The 19853-nt window shown below is 40.9% G+C and overlaps 1 protein-coding gene across 1 annotated transcript; it reads left to right on the plus strand.

Annotated features, from left to right (window-relative positions):
- The first annotated feature begins 9222 nt into the window (after positions 1-9222).
- Positions 9223-11368, plus strand: LOC146450620 (mRNA decay activator protein ZFP36L1-like). Its single transcript, XM_085100202.1, has 2 exons — positions 9223-9641; positions 9807-11368. Exons 1-2 carry the CDS (start codon positions 9588-9590, stop codon positions 10659-10661), a joined length of 909 nt encoding a protein of 302 aa, XP_084956328.1. The 5' UTR covers positions 9223-9587; the 3' UTR covers positions 10662-11368.
- Positions 11369-19853: the final 8485 nt, after the last annotated feature.

The following is a 19853-nucleotide window of genomic DNA, read 5'->3' on the forward strand; positions in this document are numbered from 1 at the left end:
CCTGGGTTGGGCCAAGGAGGGATGAACCATTCTCTCCTGGTTGAGTAGAATGCGAAGAGGCGTCCTTTTTTCTTCAGGTGCCGGACGCGAGGGTCTCGGTGGCAGAAACTGAATATCTTTCAGCCCGCCATACCAAATCTCGTAGAATCCAACGTTACCACGCGCTTCGTAAATTAGATAGCCTATGAAACAGGCGTTTTCCAGGAATTTTTTTGTGTGTATTTTTCGCTTTTTGAGCGCATGAAGGTTAGGAGCCGGTGAAGGATATTCTATCTTTATTCTTCCTTTCCTTCTCTCATTCTCTTCCTCCCCCCCCCCCCCCCCACCCCACCATCCTCCCATTTTTTGTCGTTGTCCCATTTTTTGCGCGATTCTGTTGCTCTTGCGTGGTTATCGACTGTCTGTTAGTGTTCCAAAAATCATTTTCTTTCTTCTATCCATTCTTAAAACTTCTTCAAATTTCACTCAAATTCAGGTAGAGCCCCACCTTAACCGAAGCTGGTATGACGTCAGCAACTATTTTACACACGTGACTTGGGGAGGCAGGAGTTTTTCCTCCACCAGTTTTTCTTGATTAACGACGTTGCAAATCGTGTTCTTTCATGCTCTGGAGCTTCAGCCGCCTACAGCATCCTTGAATCTGATTCAGGTCCCGCTTGATTCCGTTTGGATTTTGGGAGTTGAACTTCTTAAGAATTTCTTCTCAGGCCTTTGCCTTCATCGTCAAAGTTTTGCTGTCGTATCCTTTATTTTCCAGATCTGGAAATTCGCTTCCCTATTCCGCCAACAAAAGGGCTAACTTAGACGTCGTTTGAATAACCGACCCAATAGGTTTAATGAGCAAAAACAATGGCTCTGCACTTGCGTTATATGTTTTGATACATTTCTTTGCCTTCATCAGCAAAGCAACAATGTGGAATGACTACAGGGATGTTTACATGGAGGGAGGAGGATCCTAGAGGGCTGACGTAGGAAGATCCTAGCACCATGTAAACTACTTTCGCTCGGAAGATCCTAGTACTAGGGACTGCAAAGGAACAAACAAGGAGGCAGACGAGCGTTCAGCTGCTCAAGGCCAACAGATTTTGCTCTTTTCCTTTTCCACTTGGCAACCACTTCGGCCGAAATTTTTGCATGTAAAGCGAAAGTTTCTTCGCCTTCTCGGATTTTCCTTGTGCTAGGATCTTCCTCCCTCCATGTAAACAACTTCTTAATTCAAAGTTTTGTAGAGAACGTGATCGCATGGGCACACGACGGTGAATTTTTCATTCTCCTTTCTTACTTGAACGTCGTTCCAATCAATTACGTTCCCGGATACTACGCCCACATTGTACAAGTTAAACGAATTGGAATAATCGCGAAGTAGTACAAATAACGCGAACTTATATTTTCAAGTGCCCTTTTCGTTGCCGTTGCCGTTGTCGTCGTCGTTGCTTAAGCTCCCTAGTCAGTGTAAAACGGCGCCGGAGCGATAGATTCGAGAAGTTTTCTTAAGCCGACATACATGCTTCACTGAGGACAGGTCAATACTAGAGACTTTAATTTACGCAAACACGACGCCGACGGCAACGAAAACGTCAATTAAGAAAAGGCTTGATGACTTAAACAATGGTGTGCACGTGCATTACAAATTTTGATACATTTCGTCGCCATCTTCGGCCAAACAACAACGTGAAGTACCCAAATTTTAAGGTTTTATGGAGAACGTGAGCACATGACAGTAATTTTCATTCTCTGTTCTAACTGTTACTGGATAGTTCGGCCACATTGTACTGAGAAGTTAAACGAATTGGAATATGCGCAAAGTAGCACAAGTAACACGAACTTGTATTTTTCAAGTGACGTTTTCGTTGGCGTTGCCGTCGTGGTTGCGTAAAGTCTCCACTAACACGAAGAATAAAATTCATACGAGTAAAAATCATTCGAAGAGTTTCTTGCAACTGAGGAGAAATTGAGAGAAATTAAATAAATTACAGCCACCAAGCAGCAAGAATTCGTGATAAAATTTGTCCTTCGCGTTTTCTGTCCGATCAAACAAAAAGAAAATTACACGGCCGGGCTTGAAGATATGAATTTTATTTTCTCAAATACATTAATTATTCATGAAGTGATTAACCAATTAAGTAGCCGCATTAGCACTGCATTAATACTTTGTACTACAAGCTTCCGTTGCACTGCGTTCTTATTCGCAGCTTCTTGAACGAATTTTGTGAACCAATAGTCTAGGGAAATACTAAATGCTTGCCAAATTTCTGAAAACCTCAATGGCCCACTTGTCTTTGTACTTTGTACTTTTAGGCTTGGACTGTGCAAAATAAGAATCTTCTTCTTGTACACTCTTGGGAGGGCGAGATAGGCCAGATTTCTTCGCTAACCCCTCCATATTTCGAGACAACGAGGATGCCAATGCATGCACATTGTGGGTACTTTAAATAAACATGCAAGCTTCAGTTGTAAAAAACACGAAAGACATTTTTCATCACAAAATATGCGCTGATTAAACAAAAGAAAGGAAAAACTAAATGTTAACTTGCATATCTTTTTTTGTGATAAGCGCCGATTAAGCAGCTATTTCAATTATTCGTGTTCCGTGTTTTACCGGGGATCCCCAAATACTCGAAAGCAATAAAAGCCCTTGGCCTGCGGCCTCGGGCTTTCATTAGTTTTCTTGTATTTGGAAACCCCGGTGAAACACTCACACTCGTTTTTGAAATGTAACTTCTCGTGTTCAAAACAATATTTTACCCACTATTTCGAACTCAAAAATAAAATTCAAGGATGAAGAGACAAGGTGAACAAATGTTTCTTGTCCGATCATGCGGATGGGGACAGACAACACGACGGGAAAAAACAACAGCTGTAATCATTCTCATTCGTTGGAACACTTTTCAGTCTGTACCCTCCTCCAGTGATTGACTGGCTCTGAACACGCGAAAGCGAACAGCCGCACACACGTACTCACACACGCACACGGGTGCATTGAGATCTTCAGTGTTCCAAGTAATTGTGACGAGAGCTGAAGCCTTCTACCAGTACGCATGTACCTAACAGTTACTGAAGTGAACCATGCGTAACCTTCCTTGATTGCTTTAAAAAACAACAACAACAACAACAACAACAACAACTCTGAATTGAAAGTGAAAAATGAGCAAAGGTCCTGACAGCTATTCGGTAGGTTAGAAATCGGTGGTACATTTACGCTTTGACGTCTCTCTCCCATCCCAATTCAAAATCTGCCCCTCCCTATGGTAAACCACACGGAAATGATTATTGTAAAGGTGGACCTAATTAGTGCCTTTATCTGTGGCCTTCCACGGCATTACTTTGATTGTAAACGTCTGAAACGTTGACTCGCTTTTGCGCGAAACCTACACACAGTTCAACTGCTGAAAAACGGAATGGTACTGTAATTGGGCAAACTCTTGGAAAGTTCCTGAAAACGCTAACATAAAAAGAAAATCACGTCTAAAGAATTTGCGTGCTACATTATTGATGATGGTGTAGAAGAAGCGTTACGTAATAAAGATCTCCTTGCCCTGATCTGCCGCTGGAGTTTTTCAACTTTGTGATAAAACAGACTTTTGGGCGCACCCAATATTATCAGACAAGTGCTCCACTTAAATCAAGGAGCACATAACAAGACGTTCATGTCTGTTATATGAAGCCATTTGTCCCCTGAGTGGGGGTAGCCTGCATAGCTGGCCGGCTTTGACCCCAACAAAACTTTCAGTTACACAGGCTAGGGTGGGGCCTGTCGTACCACTGACCCTACTACGGATGGTGCCTACTAATACAGAAACTATGTGAGAAAAGCAGATATTAGCAAGGGTTATTGAAATCCAAAAAGAAAACTGGGGGGAACGACGCATTTAGATTGAGATAATTAACCCGGGAATTAAGCAAGAATAATTCTAAAACATGTAAAAAACTGTAAAATACAAATCAATGTATGGCAGTTTTTTTTTCAACCAAATTAAAGCTTAATTATCTTTGAAAAAAAACATGCACGTGGTTACCCCTAATTTTCTTTTTAGGTTCCACTAACTCTTGCGAAATCTGTTATTCCCGCGTCGGTTAAAACCGTGCAAAAATTTCTCTGTTTATATTACGAAACCCGACTTCAGTGACTTCAGTCGGACCATCCCAAGAGGCGCAGAATGTATGCGCAGTAGCAAATCAAAAATACGTACCTTTTCGATACACCTTTCCAGACCCGGTCACTCACTGAAATTCATGCCCGTTTTCTGGCATGAGTCTAAAAATCCATACCCGTGTCCGAATCCTGACCATAATGAGCTATAATGGTTCAAATCAGGAGCCCATGTTAAAATCTATCACCCCATGTTCAGACAAAACGGCTGAAAAGCCATTCCCTAGGGGCTAGGGGCGGCACAATCAGGTGGGTATAGGGTAAAGGGTATAGTAAAAGCCAGTGATAAACTGTGTTTGCAAGGACCACCGTGACAAAATAAAAGTACCGGATCCTGTAGTGAAGGATCTAATCAGCAAAAAAATTGTAAAGCAAATAATCTAAAAAAAGAGCAAGGCTGATTTCACGGTTAGGGAAGTATATTTTCCAATATTTCGAAAGGCACAGCCTTTCTTCTTCAGGGTATGTTTGAGACTGACCCTGTGGCAAGATACGGTACAATTTTAAACAGTTAAAATAGATACCTGAAAAAAGGCTAAAGTTACATAAACAAAAACGTTACAATTTGAAATTTGAAAATACAGTTGGTAAATAGGTATAAGCTAACGTTGCAACGTGGTAGACGAAAACAAAATACGAGTTAATTACATAACTTAGGAAGATGAAAGACGGGAAAAATGTTCATGTCTCATCTCTCCTATTAAGACCTAAGGGTTCAATAGTTTGATAGTCGATGAGGTATGCCTCTCTAGCTTTGCGTACACTGTCACGATTAGATTTGATGAGTTCGAGAGGAATTAGTAGCATGTCAGAAGCGTTATGGTCGTGAGAAAGAAAATGTTCTGAAACTGTGGTGGGTTTGGAACCCGGGTTTGGAAATGTTTGTTTGTTTGTCGACTGGTCTACGGTGTTCGTTAAAACGGTCGTTAAGTCGTCGTTTTGTTTCTCCTGTGTATTGTTTGTGGCAGCGGTTGCAGTGTACCATGTAAATAACGTTTTTAGAGTTACAGTCTATATGATGAGTAATATGTCTAGTTTCGCAGGTAGAATGAAATGTGTAGCTGGTACATCCGTCCGTTATGTAGGGTATAGGGTATAAGCCGGGGTGCCGTTGAGGGTTTAAATTTATAACCTTTATCCTCTAGGACAAAAAAATATCCAAAAATACCTACTCTCTATAGTACACCACCCTCGATTTTTTGACCCTGTTGATACTACCACGACAGTTGTGCAACCACACCCTGTTTAGGACAGAATCAGACCTGATCAAGATCAGACCCTGAACAGGACAGAGAGGACACACACCATATATACCCTGTCCAGCGCCCGCACGTCCCCCTCTCGGCCAAATAAGGGAGTATTCCCCACCCCTTCTTGGGTTAAGGCGGGGGTCTACATGAAAGCCGTTTTCACGCCGCTTAAATTCAGTTTAACCGAAATATCTCGTTCGCGTTTCAAGAAATACAAAAACCCTATGCTCATTAGACAAATCAATGCTTTGGGGTATTTTGTAAATTTTCGGGTGACTTTTAGGTACATTTGGGAGGAGATAGTTTTTCTCAAAAGAGGAGTAAAATTAAGAGAAATAAGAAATATTGAAGATTTAGTGAAGTTTTAAAATTAGAATTTGTAGTTAATAATTAATAGACGGATACCAAGTTAGTCCACTAGCAACCTGGGGTGCTCTTGCGTGGGTATCAACTGTCTGATAGTGTTCCAAAAATCATTTTCTTTCTTCTATACCTTACTTAAACCTCTGAAAATTCCATCCAAATTCATGTGTACCCTAGTCTCCTTCGCAGCCGTTTTTAGTGTCGTCACGCAACGCTCCTCCCCACTAACCTCCAGTGGGAAGGAGCGTTGCGTGACGCACTAAAATATGTGTACTTCCACCTTAAAACTAATGATATTCGAAACTGATGACTTTCTTCACGGCAATAAACTAGCTAACCTTGGTAAAATAGGTCATGGTGGTATTTAGTATGTAAAGACGTTCTAGCTTAACTTATATTAACTTACATCCGGTTACTTTAAACTGAATTTATTTAATAACGCAGGTGATGAAAGTGGTTCTCGGAGAACTTTAAAGTGCCCCTAACCCTTCAATTTGTTTTCTTTTGGTAGATTTCCATATCTGTGAAGAACTCATTTTCGAAAACATTTGTTTAGAAATATTGAATCCTTTTTATTTTACGAGCGCTAAAAGTTACTAAGATTTTTAAATTTTTGCGCGCTTTAAGCCCCGCTGGACAAATTTTTGTCTCGTGGGCTCATTAGGAACGAGCCAATGAGAAGCGTCCGATATTTGACACTTTCTTAGCTGTGACGTAAGAAAAGGACCCCAGAAGGATTCAGAAGGAATCTTATGCATGCTGATTCCTTTCTCTACATTTCGAGAGTTGCTGCATCCAAAAACCACACATTTTTCAACCATTTTCTCTGTTTACAATTGAAGCATTACCGCGAATCTTCGGATATTTTTGCACGATGTCCTTTTCTTACGTCACGCTCCATATTTGGCCGAGTGGGGGACTAATGCGAACGATAGGTGAAAATATCGACAAGACTGCCTTCTCTTCTAGCGCTCATAAAAAAAAAAAACAGGATTCAATATTTCTCAAAATTATTTTCGAAAATGAGTTCTTGAAAGATATGGAAATCTACCAAAAGAAAACAAATTGAAGGGTTAGGGGCACTTTAAACTAGATATACATGAACGTTTAAATGAAACAATTCTTGTAAAATTGAACAGTACTTTGGAATACGCCCTGCATAATTTTGTTTTTTGATAAACTTGCTGGCGCTTTTTTTGAAGGTTGCCGGGCATTCTTTTCTTCGGCGCAAAATATTGTATAAACAGTTGAACTAGAACACAGGTTGGCGTTGCCATGGATACTAATTGCCATGTTAACAAAAATTTTACGTGGCTAATATAGCGAACAGCAACTCCGCTGTTAAGGAAACCATTAAGCGAAAATTAATGCTAAAAAGCAAATAAGCTTACAACAGACCAACGGAACTTACGTTGGTCCAACTCATTTAATTTGCATAATGTTTTCCCATTACTAGCTGGGTTTCTGCTAGCTAGATGCTGCTTTCAAGTTCACAAACAGAAAGGAAATTCATCCTGGTGTGTTCACGTTCTTCATAAAACCTTGGATTTGGTCCTTTCACGTTGTTGTTTTGCAGTGGACGGTAAAGAAAGGACATATAAGAAATCTACCACAGTGTAAAACGCACGTGCAGAGCCAGTGTTTTGCTAATTAAATCTATTGTTTTGCGATGTTCTCGTTGGCGGCCGTACTCGTCATCGTCGTAGCTAAAGGTCCCTTGCGCTAGTCCAGTTGACGGCCATCGGAAGGGCCGGGAGAAACGTAAAGATGCATTTCGTCGAAAGTCGAAAGAGAAGAGTGAGGTAAGCGGGAGGGGGAAGGGTAGGGGGAGAGCTCCTTACCCAGCCCCCCCCCCTATTCACACAGTGCATGCGCGGTAAATTTGTCTGTGATGTCGTAACTCCTCCCCCCGCCTTCGTGTGTTTGTTTTTATAGTCTGAGTACAGTGAGCTGAGTGGGCGTTCTTTGAGAAATTGATATGCATGATAGAAAGTTGTTACACGAACTTTCCGTGTTTTTCTGCAACGGAATATTCCCGTGCTTCGGTAAATTGGAATTAGCTTTCGTCGCGCTAGTCCACTGTTGTAAAGAACGCCGAGGGATTGCTTGGGAAGAATCACTTCACCAATTTGCGCACTTATCAGATTGGCATTGGACAACTTTAATAATTGCATGGAAATTTTTAAGCCGATAAACTGTTACGCATCTTAAGTTTTTTCCATGTTTTGAAGTTTCGAATTCAAAACATACCCAATAGTGAGAAAGAATGGACTCTCAGCCAATATACGAAGAATGCGCTGCATGCGATGTGGTTATTTCGGGCCCGTTTCGTGGTTTTTGACGTCTTTATTTCTTGGCTGTTTTGTTTCCCGTCTGTTTTGATAACAATTTGGAACGTGAATGTATGCAAAGAAAACAATCACAAGCACCATGGCGCAGTCTGACGCCATAAGTCAACGTCTTATCGCTTTCTACGTTTTTCGTGTCGCGGTAACAAAATCAAATTATCGCTTTTCCGGAGATCGTATTTCACCTCAAACGGCCTTCGTCTCCGGGAAGCAAGGCCGATATTTTCTACAAGAAATTGCCGACAGTTTCGCCGTAGAGCGCTCAAGCCTCCGATTATCTTAACGACGGACGTTTTAATTCGATTTGACTATGTGGCGAGAAAGAATTTCGTTACACTCGGTGAATAAATACACAAGGCAGCTCGCGGGGCATTGTCTTTAATTGTTTTTACTTCTGCTATCAAATAGCTTAATGTTTTGACACATTGCCTCTGCCCTGATTGGCTTAAAGTCTGCTTAATCGCTTTTTCACTTTGTTTTGAGAAGGTAGTTTGACACGCCGAACAATAACCAGCAAAATCACTTCTATTTTAAGTAACTGCGGGATTCAAATTCCATACCATTGCAATGACAATTCAGCGAAAAAAAAAATCGAATGAGAAACCGTGCGTGAATGAAAGAAGCTTTGTTCGAGGTGCAGAGAGGTATCTAACTCTTACAAAAGGCACGAAAGTTCGGTTTAACCTTTTTAAAGCAAGCCTCAAGGAACGAGAAAGGTTCTGTTTGTTTTTATTAAAGCCCTGACAGCTCCACTTTTCTGTCTGCGTGGATTTCGGATCACATGTCAAAAGACCAGATCATCGCTAGCTTTGGAAGGCGACGTTTTCTTTGTTTCTTCCGCTCCGCTTCAGCAGCAAAACATCGCGTGAAAGAATTCAATATGATGTTCATTTCAACAGAGCTTTTGATCACGAAATGGACAATTTACATTTCTGTGCACGCTCCAAGGAAAGAAACTTTTCTGTGGTCGTTGCAGACGCTTGTTTGTTTCACTTTCGAATGTTATTTTTTGATTGACAATCTAGTCGCAGGAGCCAATCAGTGTTCATACTGTGAATGATGACGCAAATAGAACATTTATTGGCTTCTGTAAACAAAGGGACAAGGAAAAGGATGTCTTGCATGTCTGCTCGCTGATCTCGTTTATTTAACTCGATGAGCACATTGCTGTGCCTCCAAATTTGCAAAATGTGGTGTGTTACCTCAGTAACTTGTTCGAAGCGCCGCCGCAAATGTTCCGAACACTTTGCAAGGTAGCCATCGCGTCGCAAGCCACAAACCCAAAACCCCTACCACGTGGTATATGGTAATTATGTTGCCATAGAAATCATTATCTTTTTGACACTAGGATGACACACCTCTCACGTTTGCATTTTATATTCGTGTGTTATCTCAGTTCAGCAAATCGCTGGTAAGCAAAAAGGCAATCGAAGCTACGGGAACCTCTAGTCTATTTAGACTCTTCGAGGTGGCAGGATGTCCACAGCCCTTGTGTCGGCGTTCTATGATGTAAACGATGTTCTTTACAAGGTAATATTCTATCGTGTCGCTTTCTTGTGCGCGAAAACAATCACATCTATTCATTTCGCGATGTCTCTAAAGTAGAGTTCTTTGTGCGAGGTGATTAAGGGCAATTTTGGAGTCTTTTGGACGCTATGATCTCACGTAAACATGTTAATCATTTCTCCTTTTCAGAATAACAGAAACCTTGGTTTAGCCTTTGACCAAAGACAGAGGACCGAGCGAAAGCCTTTACCAATCGGCCAACCAAGAAGACATTCAAGCTCTGTTTCGAGTTCTCGCTCTTCGCCGAATCTGATCACGCTCACTGGTTCGCCAAACAAACGAGAGCGCTCATTGAGTTTGAGTGCCGAAGAGGAGCGGAGACGATCAAGTTCAAACTCTAGTCGCTACAAAACTGAACTTTGCCGTCCTTTCGAGGAAAACGGGACTTGCAAATACGGAGATAAGTGTCAATTCGCGCACGGAGTTCACGAACTGCGCTCGCTTAGTCGCCATCCAAAGTACAAAACGGAGTTGTGCCGAACTTTTCACACCATCGGATTCTGCCCGTATGGACCGAGGTGCCACTTTATTCATAATGCTGAGGAACGAAGAGCCGCTCAAATGATGATGAATGGTTCGCGAATGTCGCCTCCATCGCCGCTTATCGGGCCACCTTCTCCACCGCTAACAGAGCCAACTTCGCCAATGGCAAACTCGCTTACGCCTCCTTCTCCTTCGCCGCTTTCATTCTACAACGACGACAGCCCGCTGGGGAGTCCTATACAGAGCCCACTTCCAATCCCGTCTCCAGCTTCGAATAACGTCTTTACCTTCCCATCTCAAGCCCAGGATTTTTCCCCCGTGTTATCCCCAACCATGGGCACTCCACCCGGTGTGTTTTCGCCTGGACTGGAATTGAATGAAGATGATGAACTCGACGAAGACGATGCTGATCTGCCCCCAACCCCGCCGGATTCGTACGACGCGCTGGCAAACCGAAGTCGACGTCTGCCTGTGTTCAACAGAATCTCTCTGCCTGATTGAGTTTGTAAAATAATTGCCTTTACTGGTTTGACGTTTGTACACAAGATTTGTAATTTAGCCATTTAAAAAGACTGATCGAGTCAACAAAACGCTGGAGAATCAGTTGTTATTTTCAAGTCAAGAATATATATATTATATTATATAATTAACCATATTTTTATGATCGGGACTTAAGCACAGATTTATATGCGTTGAGCAGTTTCTAGAGGTCCTATAGCTATTTATCGAACAAAACAAAAAGAAAATTATCGACGGGATTGTTGCTAGTGTAAAACACGACATTCCTAAGTGTAAGTTTTTTTCATACACGTTTTTATATTTGGTCAAATAATTACCACTGTATATTGTAAAGCTGTGAATAATGGAAGCTAAAATTATATGGTTTTTTCCACGTCTACCTCCCTCAATTCCTATCTATTTAATATATTATTTATTTAACTTATAATACCAAGCGATAAGTGCTATTTTGTTACCGAATTTCGAATCAAATCCATAATTTTTGTTACAGTTAGGTAGAAGAGAGTAATTCTTTAATATATCGCCGTATTTACTTGGTCGTAATTTAAACGTAGATAATTTATATTCGACAGTTCATAGGTTGGGAGCGAGCGTTGTGAGCACTGATTCAAAAAGAAAAAAACGAGTTTGTGAAGATAGGGACGGTCTTTTGGAAAGCAATTCAATAAAGGTTCCTCTAAATTTGTAAATGACTTTGTGTTTTCCTGTGTGTTGGTGAGTTTGGGAAGGGGGCGTAACGGATTTGTGTTGTGTTTAAAGACACAAGACACTAGCTTGTGCAATAACATCACGGCCGAATTTGGCGACGAAAATGCCAGGCATCGAGCGGCTCGTTTTTCACAAGAGTCGCTCAAAACGTTTCAGTTTACAAATTTTGCATGCGTGAAGCCCTCCATTGAATTCATGCCAACGGCGGGGTGGACAAACGAATATCGAATGATACTTTCAGCGTTCAGCCAATCGCGTGGTGGCTGTCGTTTCATCGCCTCGGGGTTTGCTTGAAATCAGAGAGGGATTTGAGATGAAGCATCTTTTATCGGGCATAGCAGGGTAGCACTGCTGACAGACAGTAAAATAACAGACTCTGACAAGATAATCAGCAACCGTTTTGTGAGGTTTATTCTTCGAGGTTGCGTTTGTTTATAAGCAGCACTTCCGTCGCGATTGATTAGGCACATCTCATTTCAGTTTCGATTAGGCGGTGTGCCGCCGCAACTGCCTTGAAAAATAGATCGCAGGAAGAAAGGATTTGGACGTCTGCACGTAGATTTGATTTCTAGATTCTGCCGATTTTGCAATAACGTCATGTACTTTGATAGGGTGTTACCCAAACGAAGCGATATCGGTAAACCAGTTGAAACCCAAACTCGTTTTCCGAATATTGGATTTCTACGGATTTAGAAAGCTTTCAGCCTGAAAGCTCGCCAACGATGCACACAGATCGCGGCGAATTGAAACTTCCAAAACCATTAATGAATCTTGCTTCGGGCAACATTCGCCCAAAATAAAGGTTTATTGCCAAAATCTGCATAAACAAGCCAGAAAGCAGTAATTAATTTCCACCTCAGTAAGTAGTCGCTCATTCGTTACGGTATTTTGTTTACTGTCAAAAAGCTTATTTTCGCATTTTAAGCGCATATCATAATGTGCCGGTCGTGAATTTAAGATTCCAAATATCATCAGGGAAGTAATTTTCGCTCGTAAAATGTGGAACTTTCTTCGAATCTCTCTCGCAAAAACAGCGGAAGCGAACCGTTTGCGGAGGTAGGTACTGTCTCGTTTCCGGTTTTCGTGGCACTGCGGTTTTCCGGTCAGTTGTAATGTCACGTAGCCGAAGCTAATACAGGGATTATTTTTAACAAGAAATATTAGCTTATTTACATAGAGAGATATTTACTTTGTTTAATCCAAAAAAACACACACAGCAAATGAAATCCTTGGTTCTTTGATAGATAATAGTTCCGTCGAGTCCTTTTTTAAAAACGAAAATTCGCGCGCGGGGAGAAAGCAAAAATTAAATTAAATAATTTAATGGAGTAAGATTTGATTTGAATTCCAAGCACTTTAAAACTCTCAAGTTTTTGTGGCTGCAATATTTTTAGTAGGGGAATTCGTTATTACGCCTTATAATAGCATTGTTTCTTTTTCCTCTCCTGCACAGCGATTAAAGAACCTAATTGAATAGTTTCACTTGGCAACTTTTGTGTAACACTATACATTTGAATATCATCACCAACAATATGTGGTCAGTATATCTCTTTGGTCTGTCAAATACACTAGAGCACGCAATTCTTTTCATTACAAATTAGATATTCTTTGATGCCTATGTAAAAAGTCAACGTCTAGACTATGTATGCATGCAAATCAGTTTTACCGAACACAACATATGACAAAAAGAGTTTCTACGCGATGACTTGTTCCGTCTGATTAAATGTTCTATGTGACCACTTTGGTTTCGCCGGTAATAATAATAATAAAACATAAAAAACAACGCGAAGAGATTTTATATAAATCAGTTCAAGAACCGACAAGTTTATTACTTGTGTTGTGTATTCGATACCCTTTAAACACTTCTTATAGGGCGTATTTTATAAATGTTTTATAAACTTTTGTGACTCACTCAAAAAGACTGTCGTGAAAATGTATTCACAGGAACAAAAGGTTAAAATTAAACATGAATATTGTTTTATCATTACGCCCACTGATATTTAATAAAAGGCAAGTTTCGTTCTTTAATATTCTATTCACCATTATACAAGATTCAAAAGGTATAATATGAGGGTATAAGGTTTTTTTTACGTACCTCAAGTACATAACACGTGTCGCAACAAGGCATACGTAACCGGCTTGCAAATGTAACATTCCGGCTACAGATTTGATGGTTTATAAATTTTGCCCTAGCTTAATTTCTGTTTACTTTAAATTTTTGAACAATCATTGCAAATAGGGAGATAGGCCAAGAAAGTGGACTGACAAACCGGGAAAAAACCCTTTTCATTCATTAATCTGATTGCTATTTTCAACGACAAAACTGGGAGCTGCCAACTGTTCCGAAAGTACCTATCCGGAAAAAAATCCAACTGTCGCGCTCGATAATCGGCATTGCTGAGTGAAACAACGACCTCAAGAATATTTTCTGTGTGGTTTTAATACAAGACGGAAACTACACACACAGAAAAATAATGCGAAATGTCTCAAGGGCTTGAAGGCCAAATTTGTCTCGCCCCTTCTGCTGAGTCAATACATACCCGGGGGTGGGGGGGGGGGGGGTGGTACTCGTTCGAAGTTTTGGTTACCCTATAGTCGCTCGCTCGCTTCTCATTGAATCGAGCTCTGACGATCGCGCTTCGCGCTCTTTAAGCTCGACTTGTAAGCAAGTCTAGTTACCCTATTACAGAACAAAATATGTAATTTTTTGGTTCCCTTTTCCTGGGCCAGTAAAATTCTTATGATTACCCGTTTTCAGACCTGATTTCTAGATTCCATACTCATTTCTGCAGATTTCTGTAAAATCCATACCCGTTTTTAGACTTTCAGCATAAAATCTATACCCTACTTCAAAACGACTCAAAAATAATACACTTTGGCGCCGGACATACCTATACCAGCTTATATTGGGGAGACCCCCACCCCCATCCCACGCCAGGACCTAACAACTCCTTCACCAAACCAATACAGTGGAAAACCCGATTTTACGATCGTCGATCTAACGATATTTCCGATTTAACGATTAACATTCTGTGTCCCGGAAAAAGTTATTTATAAAACGGGAGTTCGTTTACAACGAATATGACTTTGCTGTCCTCTTGCCATATCGTAAAATCAAGGTTCCACTGTAAAATGATCCAAATTAGATTTGGACACTCGTTGAAATTTTTCACCCCTTTCTCGCGACCTGTCAGCTTTGGCGTTTTTGCGAGGTTCTAGATGTCAATTTGTGCGGTAAGAATTTAGATAAGAAGTGATTCATCTCATTTGTAAACGAAGTGGATTTTATATCGAGTGGGATATATAATAAGGTTACGGCAAAGATCCAAGGCTGCGATTCATGATCAACACCAGCTAAATGGATACAAGTCAAAACAACAACAACAACAACAACAAAAATACGAGAACAAGATGAAACATGACCCAATCAGCCGAGAGAGCATCGAAATTCAAAAGTAAGAGGATAAGAGGTTATGTTTTCTGATACGGTCTGCTTTGTCAGTTTTTAAAAACACTGGAAACGCGTTTATTTTGCTGATTCCGACTGCACTGGACATCATGCAACGGAAAAAGGAAACTTTTGCAAGCAGATGTCCTTTCACTTGTTCGATCACATAAGCTGAGACATTGAATTCCGTCCAAATCATATTACTGCGTCGCAATCCTTGTGTTTTGATTGCGTAATCATATTAAAGTGCAAAGTGGTCTCCCAGGTCATAGGTAAACGTTCAGCAAAAACACGCATGTTTTTACAGGTGTTTTGAAATGGCAAAGGAATAGTAGTCTGTAAGATCTTTGCTCTGTTTGGAAATAGTAAAATTGTCTGTGAAAAAGGACAAGGGTGTGGACACGTGGGGCTTTTCTACGTATACCCATCCAGTCTCGGGCCAAAACAGCCGAACTGTATGCCCTATAACAAATTAAAATACACCTTATTTTAGGCCAAAATCGCCCGAATCTAAATCATTCCTACGCGAGCGCCGCTATAAAATACATCTCCCTTCTGGCCCCAGTCGTTTAAAGAGCAGATAACTATATCCACTGGATAAGTCACTATCCAGAGGAGCAAATGTACTCCAGCCAATGCTTTTGGCAAGTTTTCCTCACAATCCCATTCTTAAATTTGACATATGCTTCTACTCTATTCACAAATTATAGGACTATCGTGAAAATCTTGCACGCATTTTTTCTGCCGGATAGCGAACTATCCAGTGGATAAAATTATCCGCCCTTTGAACTGAACTGGGGCCTGGAATAGGGGGCCCTCATCAAATCATGGAGGTTTTCGATCGTAAAAGATTAATTAAAACGTTTCAGCTTGGTTTCAGCTATTTTTTTCTGTTTGTTCCTGCGAGCCTTTGAACATGCTGAGGCCGGTTTGTCAAAATGCAATGAAGCAAAATTAAAAATAATACATCGCCCTCAGGCAATATCGAGAGACGCTGATAATTATTTTGCTAATATGATGATTTTGCAACAAAGACCCGACTGCCGGTAAGGAAATTAATTTTAAAATTAACCTTCTTACGTTTTTATGGCAGATCAGAAACATACATCGTTGATCTATTATCATTTATCAATCAATATTTTACCAGAAATTAAGCTCCTTCACAAAGTGGTTTTCAAGGAGGTTCTGGGATCTGATAACTCATAAAGGAACGATTTATTTCCACGCAAATCTGGCTTAATTTTATTAACCTTGTTTCCTCAAACAACAACACTGTTGTTGTGCCTTCTCACCTGGATACACAATTGTGTGTGAATTAGAGCGGTATTGGTTATAAAAAGCTGTTTAGTGCTCTAAAAGGCAAACAAACATACGTTTGATAGGTGTGACAAATTGCGCAAGGATTGACATTTCTGCATTTCTCGAGCTTTCCGATCAAGACCACTTGATTACAAACATTTACCACTTCCAGTTCATATACGATCATTTATTTCCCTGTGCCGAGATGATATAAAGATAGGCATGCAATATCCCCGGGGCAATATCAGACTTAACAACTTCGATATTAGCTCCCCAGATTGGGAGACCTCTTTTGTTGTGCGCTTACAATAAATTGCGTTTGTTGTAAAAAGACGCCAGCACCGCGTTTTCCATTTAGTTGCGTTTTCGCTATTTATAAATGAGATGGGTGTGCCAAAATACAGACAATTCGGAGCCATAAAGGCCGCCAACGATATGAAAGGTCAAGCTATTAAAAAGGCCCTTTGTTTGTCCCAGACCGGGGAACTTTAAAAAACAACTTGTCAAGTAGCATTGCATTAAAAAAGCAATTTTCTAGCGAATGAAGGAAATGGGTTTTGCAAATAAAACCTTTGGCATTAGAGTAGGAAATGGCTTCAAATTTCGACGCGATGAAGGACAAAGATGGTGGCGGATGGGCTTGCAACTCCTGAAAAGTTTTTGGACATCGTTTGTTCGTCGTTATGAAACCTTAGAAACCGGCAGAGTATCGATATATCACATTACCGCCCAAACATAACTTTAACGAGTACATTACCAATTCAAAGAATGTCAAATATTTATTTTGTGGTTAATGTTTTTAATGTTTCTTTGAATTTGTGATGAACACAAAGGAAATTTGAATTGATTAGCGCCAAAGTGCGCTGCCAGGAGTCTAAAAACAGTGTTTTCTTCAACATGGAAATGCACCGACAGGCCGAGACGTGACTTCTGTATACATCAGTGCACAAATTGCAATTCCGTAATCCGTTGAAAAACCTCCCTCAAAATCCACGACAATCCGAAACGAAAATAAGCAGAGGGTTTTATCTGAACCGCGATGCTAACCGCAAGTCGGCAGATAAACGACTGACTTTCAAAGCATAGGGCCGTTGGAGAGGGGGGAGGGGGGTAGGGGGTGGTTGTGCCGCTGAACAGAAAATGCATACCCTCCCCCAGTTCAGGTCAGTAGCCTGACTGAAGGAACACTGCTGAGAAAATTAAACTCAACACATACTCCCAGAGCACACTTACATAAATGTACCAACACCCCCCCCCCCCACCACCACCGTCCACTATACACTTGATGAATTGAACGCATTTCTCTGATTGAACAGTGCGGTTCTTTAAAACTGTATTTCCTCTCATTCTGCGACCAATGATCAGTAATTGTTGGACATATCTCTACCTTGGGAATTCACTACATTTTAAATTTGTCGCTGAAAGGGTCCTACAATGTGCTGAACGCGGTAATTCCGGTAGAATTTTTCACTCCCCAATTAATCACCCACCACTCCTCCAACTTTTAACTCCATGCTTATGAACCCGTCAAACTGTCCTTCCATTCAAATGAAAGCTACTGAGCAGTACCTTCGTTTGGTGCTGTTCATCATGCTATACGTCTCGGGTTTGTAGTTTTGCAATATGAAAATGAGACATTTTTGTGGAGATTTGAACTTGCGATTTGGACTCTCTCAAAAGTAACATATGTTGGCCTTATCAGGTAATCACTCATCAAAGAATTTCCGTGTACAGTTTCCTTTTCAGAAGATTGATTACAAAGCGCAAGTAGTTTCTTGTTTCCTGCGATACTACAGCAATATGTGCAGAGTCGCACGCGCGATACAGACAGGCTTGACGAAACAAGCTTGCTTCCGGTCCACGCCAACACGACGTCACTAACCTATGACGTCACACACGCGCACCTGCATATCACCAGGACTTTGCTCTTTGCGCACGTATGCACGTGTCACGCACGTGTCGATGGAACACGCAGGTAATATCATAAGATTGGGAACAAATGCATTATTCAGGGTGTAATTAAAGGAAACGCTCCGTTTTGCTTTGATTTTGCAAGTTTGACAAGAGAAGATTAATGGCTCTTAGTTTTGAACGAAAGGTTTTGTTTCCAAAATTCATTCCACGGCAGGGCGACCAAGTTTTCGTCCTGAGCTGTGTCTATACCTGTCGCCGTAAATTACCCCGGGACTGAGAAAGGTATTCTAATGCTTTTTCAGAAAAATAACGGGGACTTGCCAAGCAATAGGGTTGAAACAGTTATCTTCGGACACTGTGACAGTAATAGTTGTTGTAGAGATGTGGCCGTTATAGGGTGTTTTCAATAACAGCGGACTCGTATATTAGGACAAGGAAACTTTACCGGTATTGTGCAGAGGAAGCTTAAAGGGGAGAGGATAGACCGCATTTATTGCAGAGGTGGGTCAGGAAACAAGTATTGTAAAGTCCAAAGACTTTGCCAAGGCTCAACAAAATTAGATTTCTATCCGTTCTATAGCGACGCCCTACCCACTTCACTCGTTCCCCTTGGCTAAGTCTTCTCTCATCCAAGTGCCACAAATGAAAATTTGTATTCCCTTCATCGTAGAACAAAGAAGCATAAGAACGCAACATTTCAACCTTCAGACTAGACTGCGTGGCAGGCGCGTGAAAATATAGAGGGCGCGAAATAAAGCGAGGAGCGCGAGGGAGGGCGACACGCGAAAGTAAAGTTGATCCTGAACGAAGCCTTTTTTGGTGCTCGAGCTAAAATCTCGGCACCGTGCCTAGGCACCAGCCGTTATTCCCGCGCTTTTCTACCCATGCCTCTCTGGCCCTGCGATGCATCATGAACAAAAATGGCGGGCGCTAAATTAAATTAACGAACCGGGAAATGATTAATTGCTCCTTGGGCACCAAGAAGTCTGAACAAAGTCTTTATTAGTAGTCTGTAACGGACCTTAGTAACCGTCTGAGTGAAAGCAAACGATACGCGCATTAAGCTTTGGGAATCGGGCGTGACCGGATAGCCTTGGATATGCTCTCCTGATCGTAATTATAATTGCGTTATTTAATGCGCGTAGGCACTTAAGACACTTAAAATTGTTGAGAGCAATGAAAATATTTACTTATTATTATTTAATATTTTGCGTTGAAGCTTATATAGCTGTTGCGCGCGAAAACTGAAGCCCGAGCCAACCGATGCTACCAATTCAGGAACGTTTAGACTTATATACCTGGCCGTAGCCTTAGATTAGGAAATATGCAACTTCTGAAGAGAAAATCGTACAATTTAAAATCGCACGGGTTCAAGGCATTTTCTGTATGTGTCCCCCAGCTTTGGGATGCCCTTCCACTGGAGCTAAGGATGTGCAATTCCGTAGATAGCTTTAAGAAAGGCTTTTTAAGAAAGCTTATTGTCGAGATAAATTAGAAAATTTTTTTTTGAACATTGGGAATTAATTTTAAGTTTTTATTTATTATAGTTATATTTTAATTTTTATAGGCAATTTTGATGTGAAGCGCTTGTGGACTTTTTAGGAATAGGCACTATAAAAATAAATTATTATCATTATTATTAATTTCATCACTGATCGTGGCACAATCGGAAGCTCCGAAGAAATTCCGAAGAGTCTTCCCGGCGTTGCCCCGCTGACCAAAAAGCCTGAAGACTCTGGGTACGAGATTGTTTCAAACGCAGGATAAACAGTATAATGGCTCTCTTGTATTTTGTTTTACTCCTC

This window comes from Pavona decussata, unplaced genomic scaffold, assembly GCF_977016875.1.
Source record: "Pavona decussata unplaced genomic scaffold, jaPavDecu1.1 SCAFFOLD_438, whole genome shotgun sequence".
Lineage (NCBI taxonomy): Eukaryota > Metazoa > Cnidaria > Anthozoa > Scleractinia > Agariciidae > Pavona > Pavona decussata.

Excerpts from the sequence above, each read along its gene's own strand:
- LOC146450620 (XM_085100202.1), top strand. The coding sequence starts at position 9,588 with ATGTCCACAGCCCTTGTGTCGGCGTTCTATGATGTAAACGATGTTCTT. Across the intron at positions 9,642-9,806 it reads TAAACGATGTTCTTTACAAG|AATAACAGAAACCTTGGTTT; the intron begins GTAATATTCTAT and ends TCTCCTTTTCAG.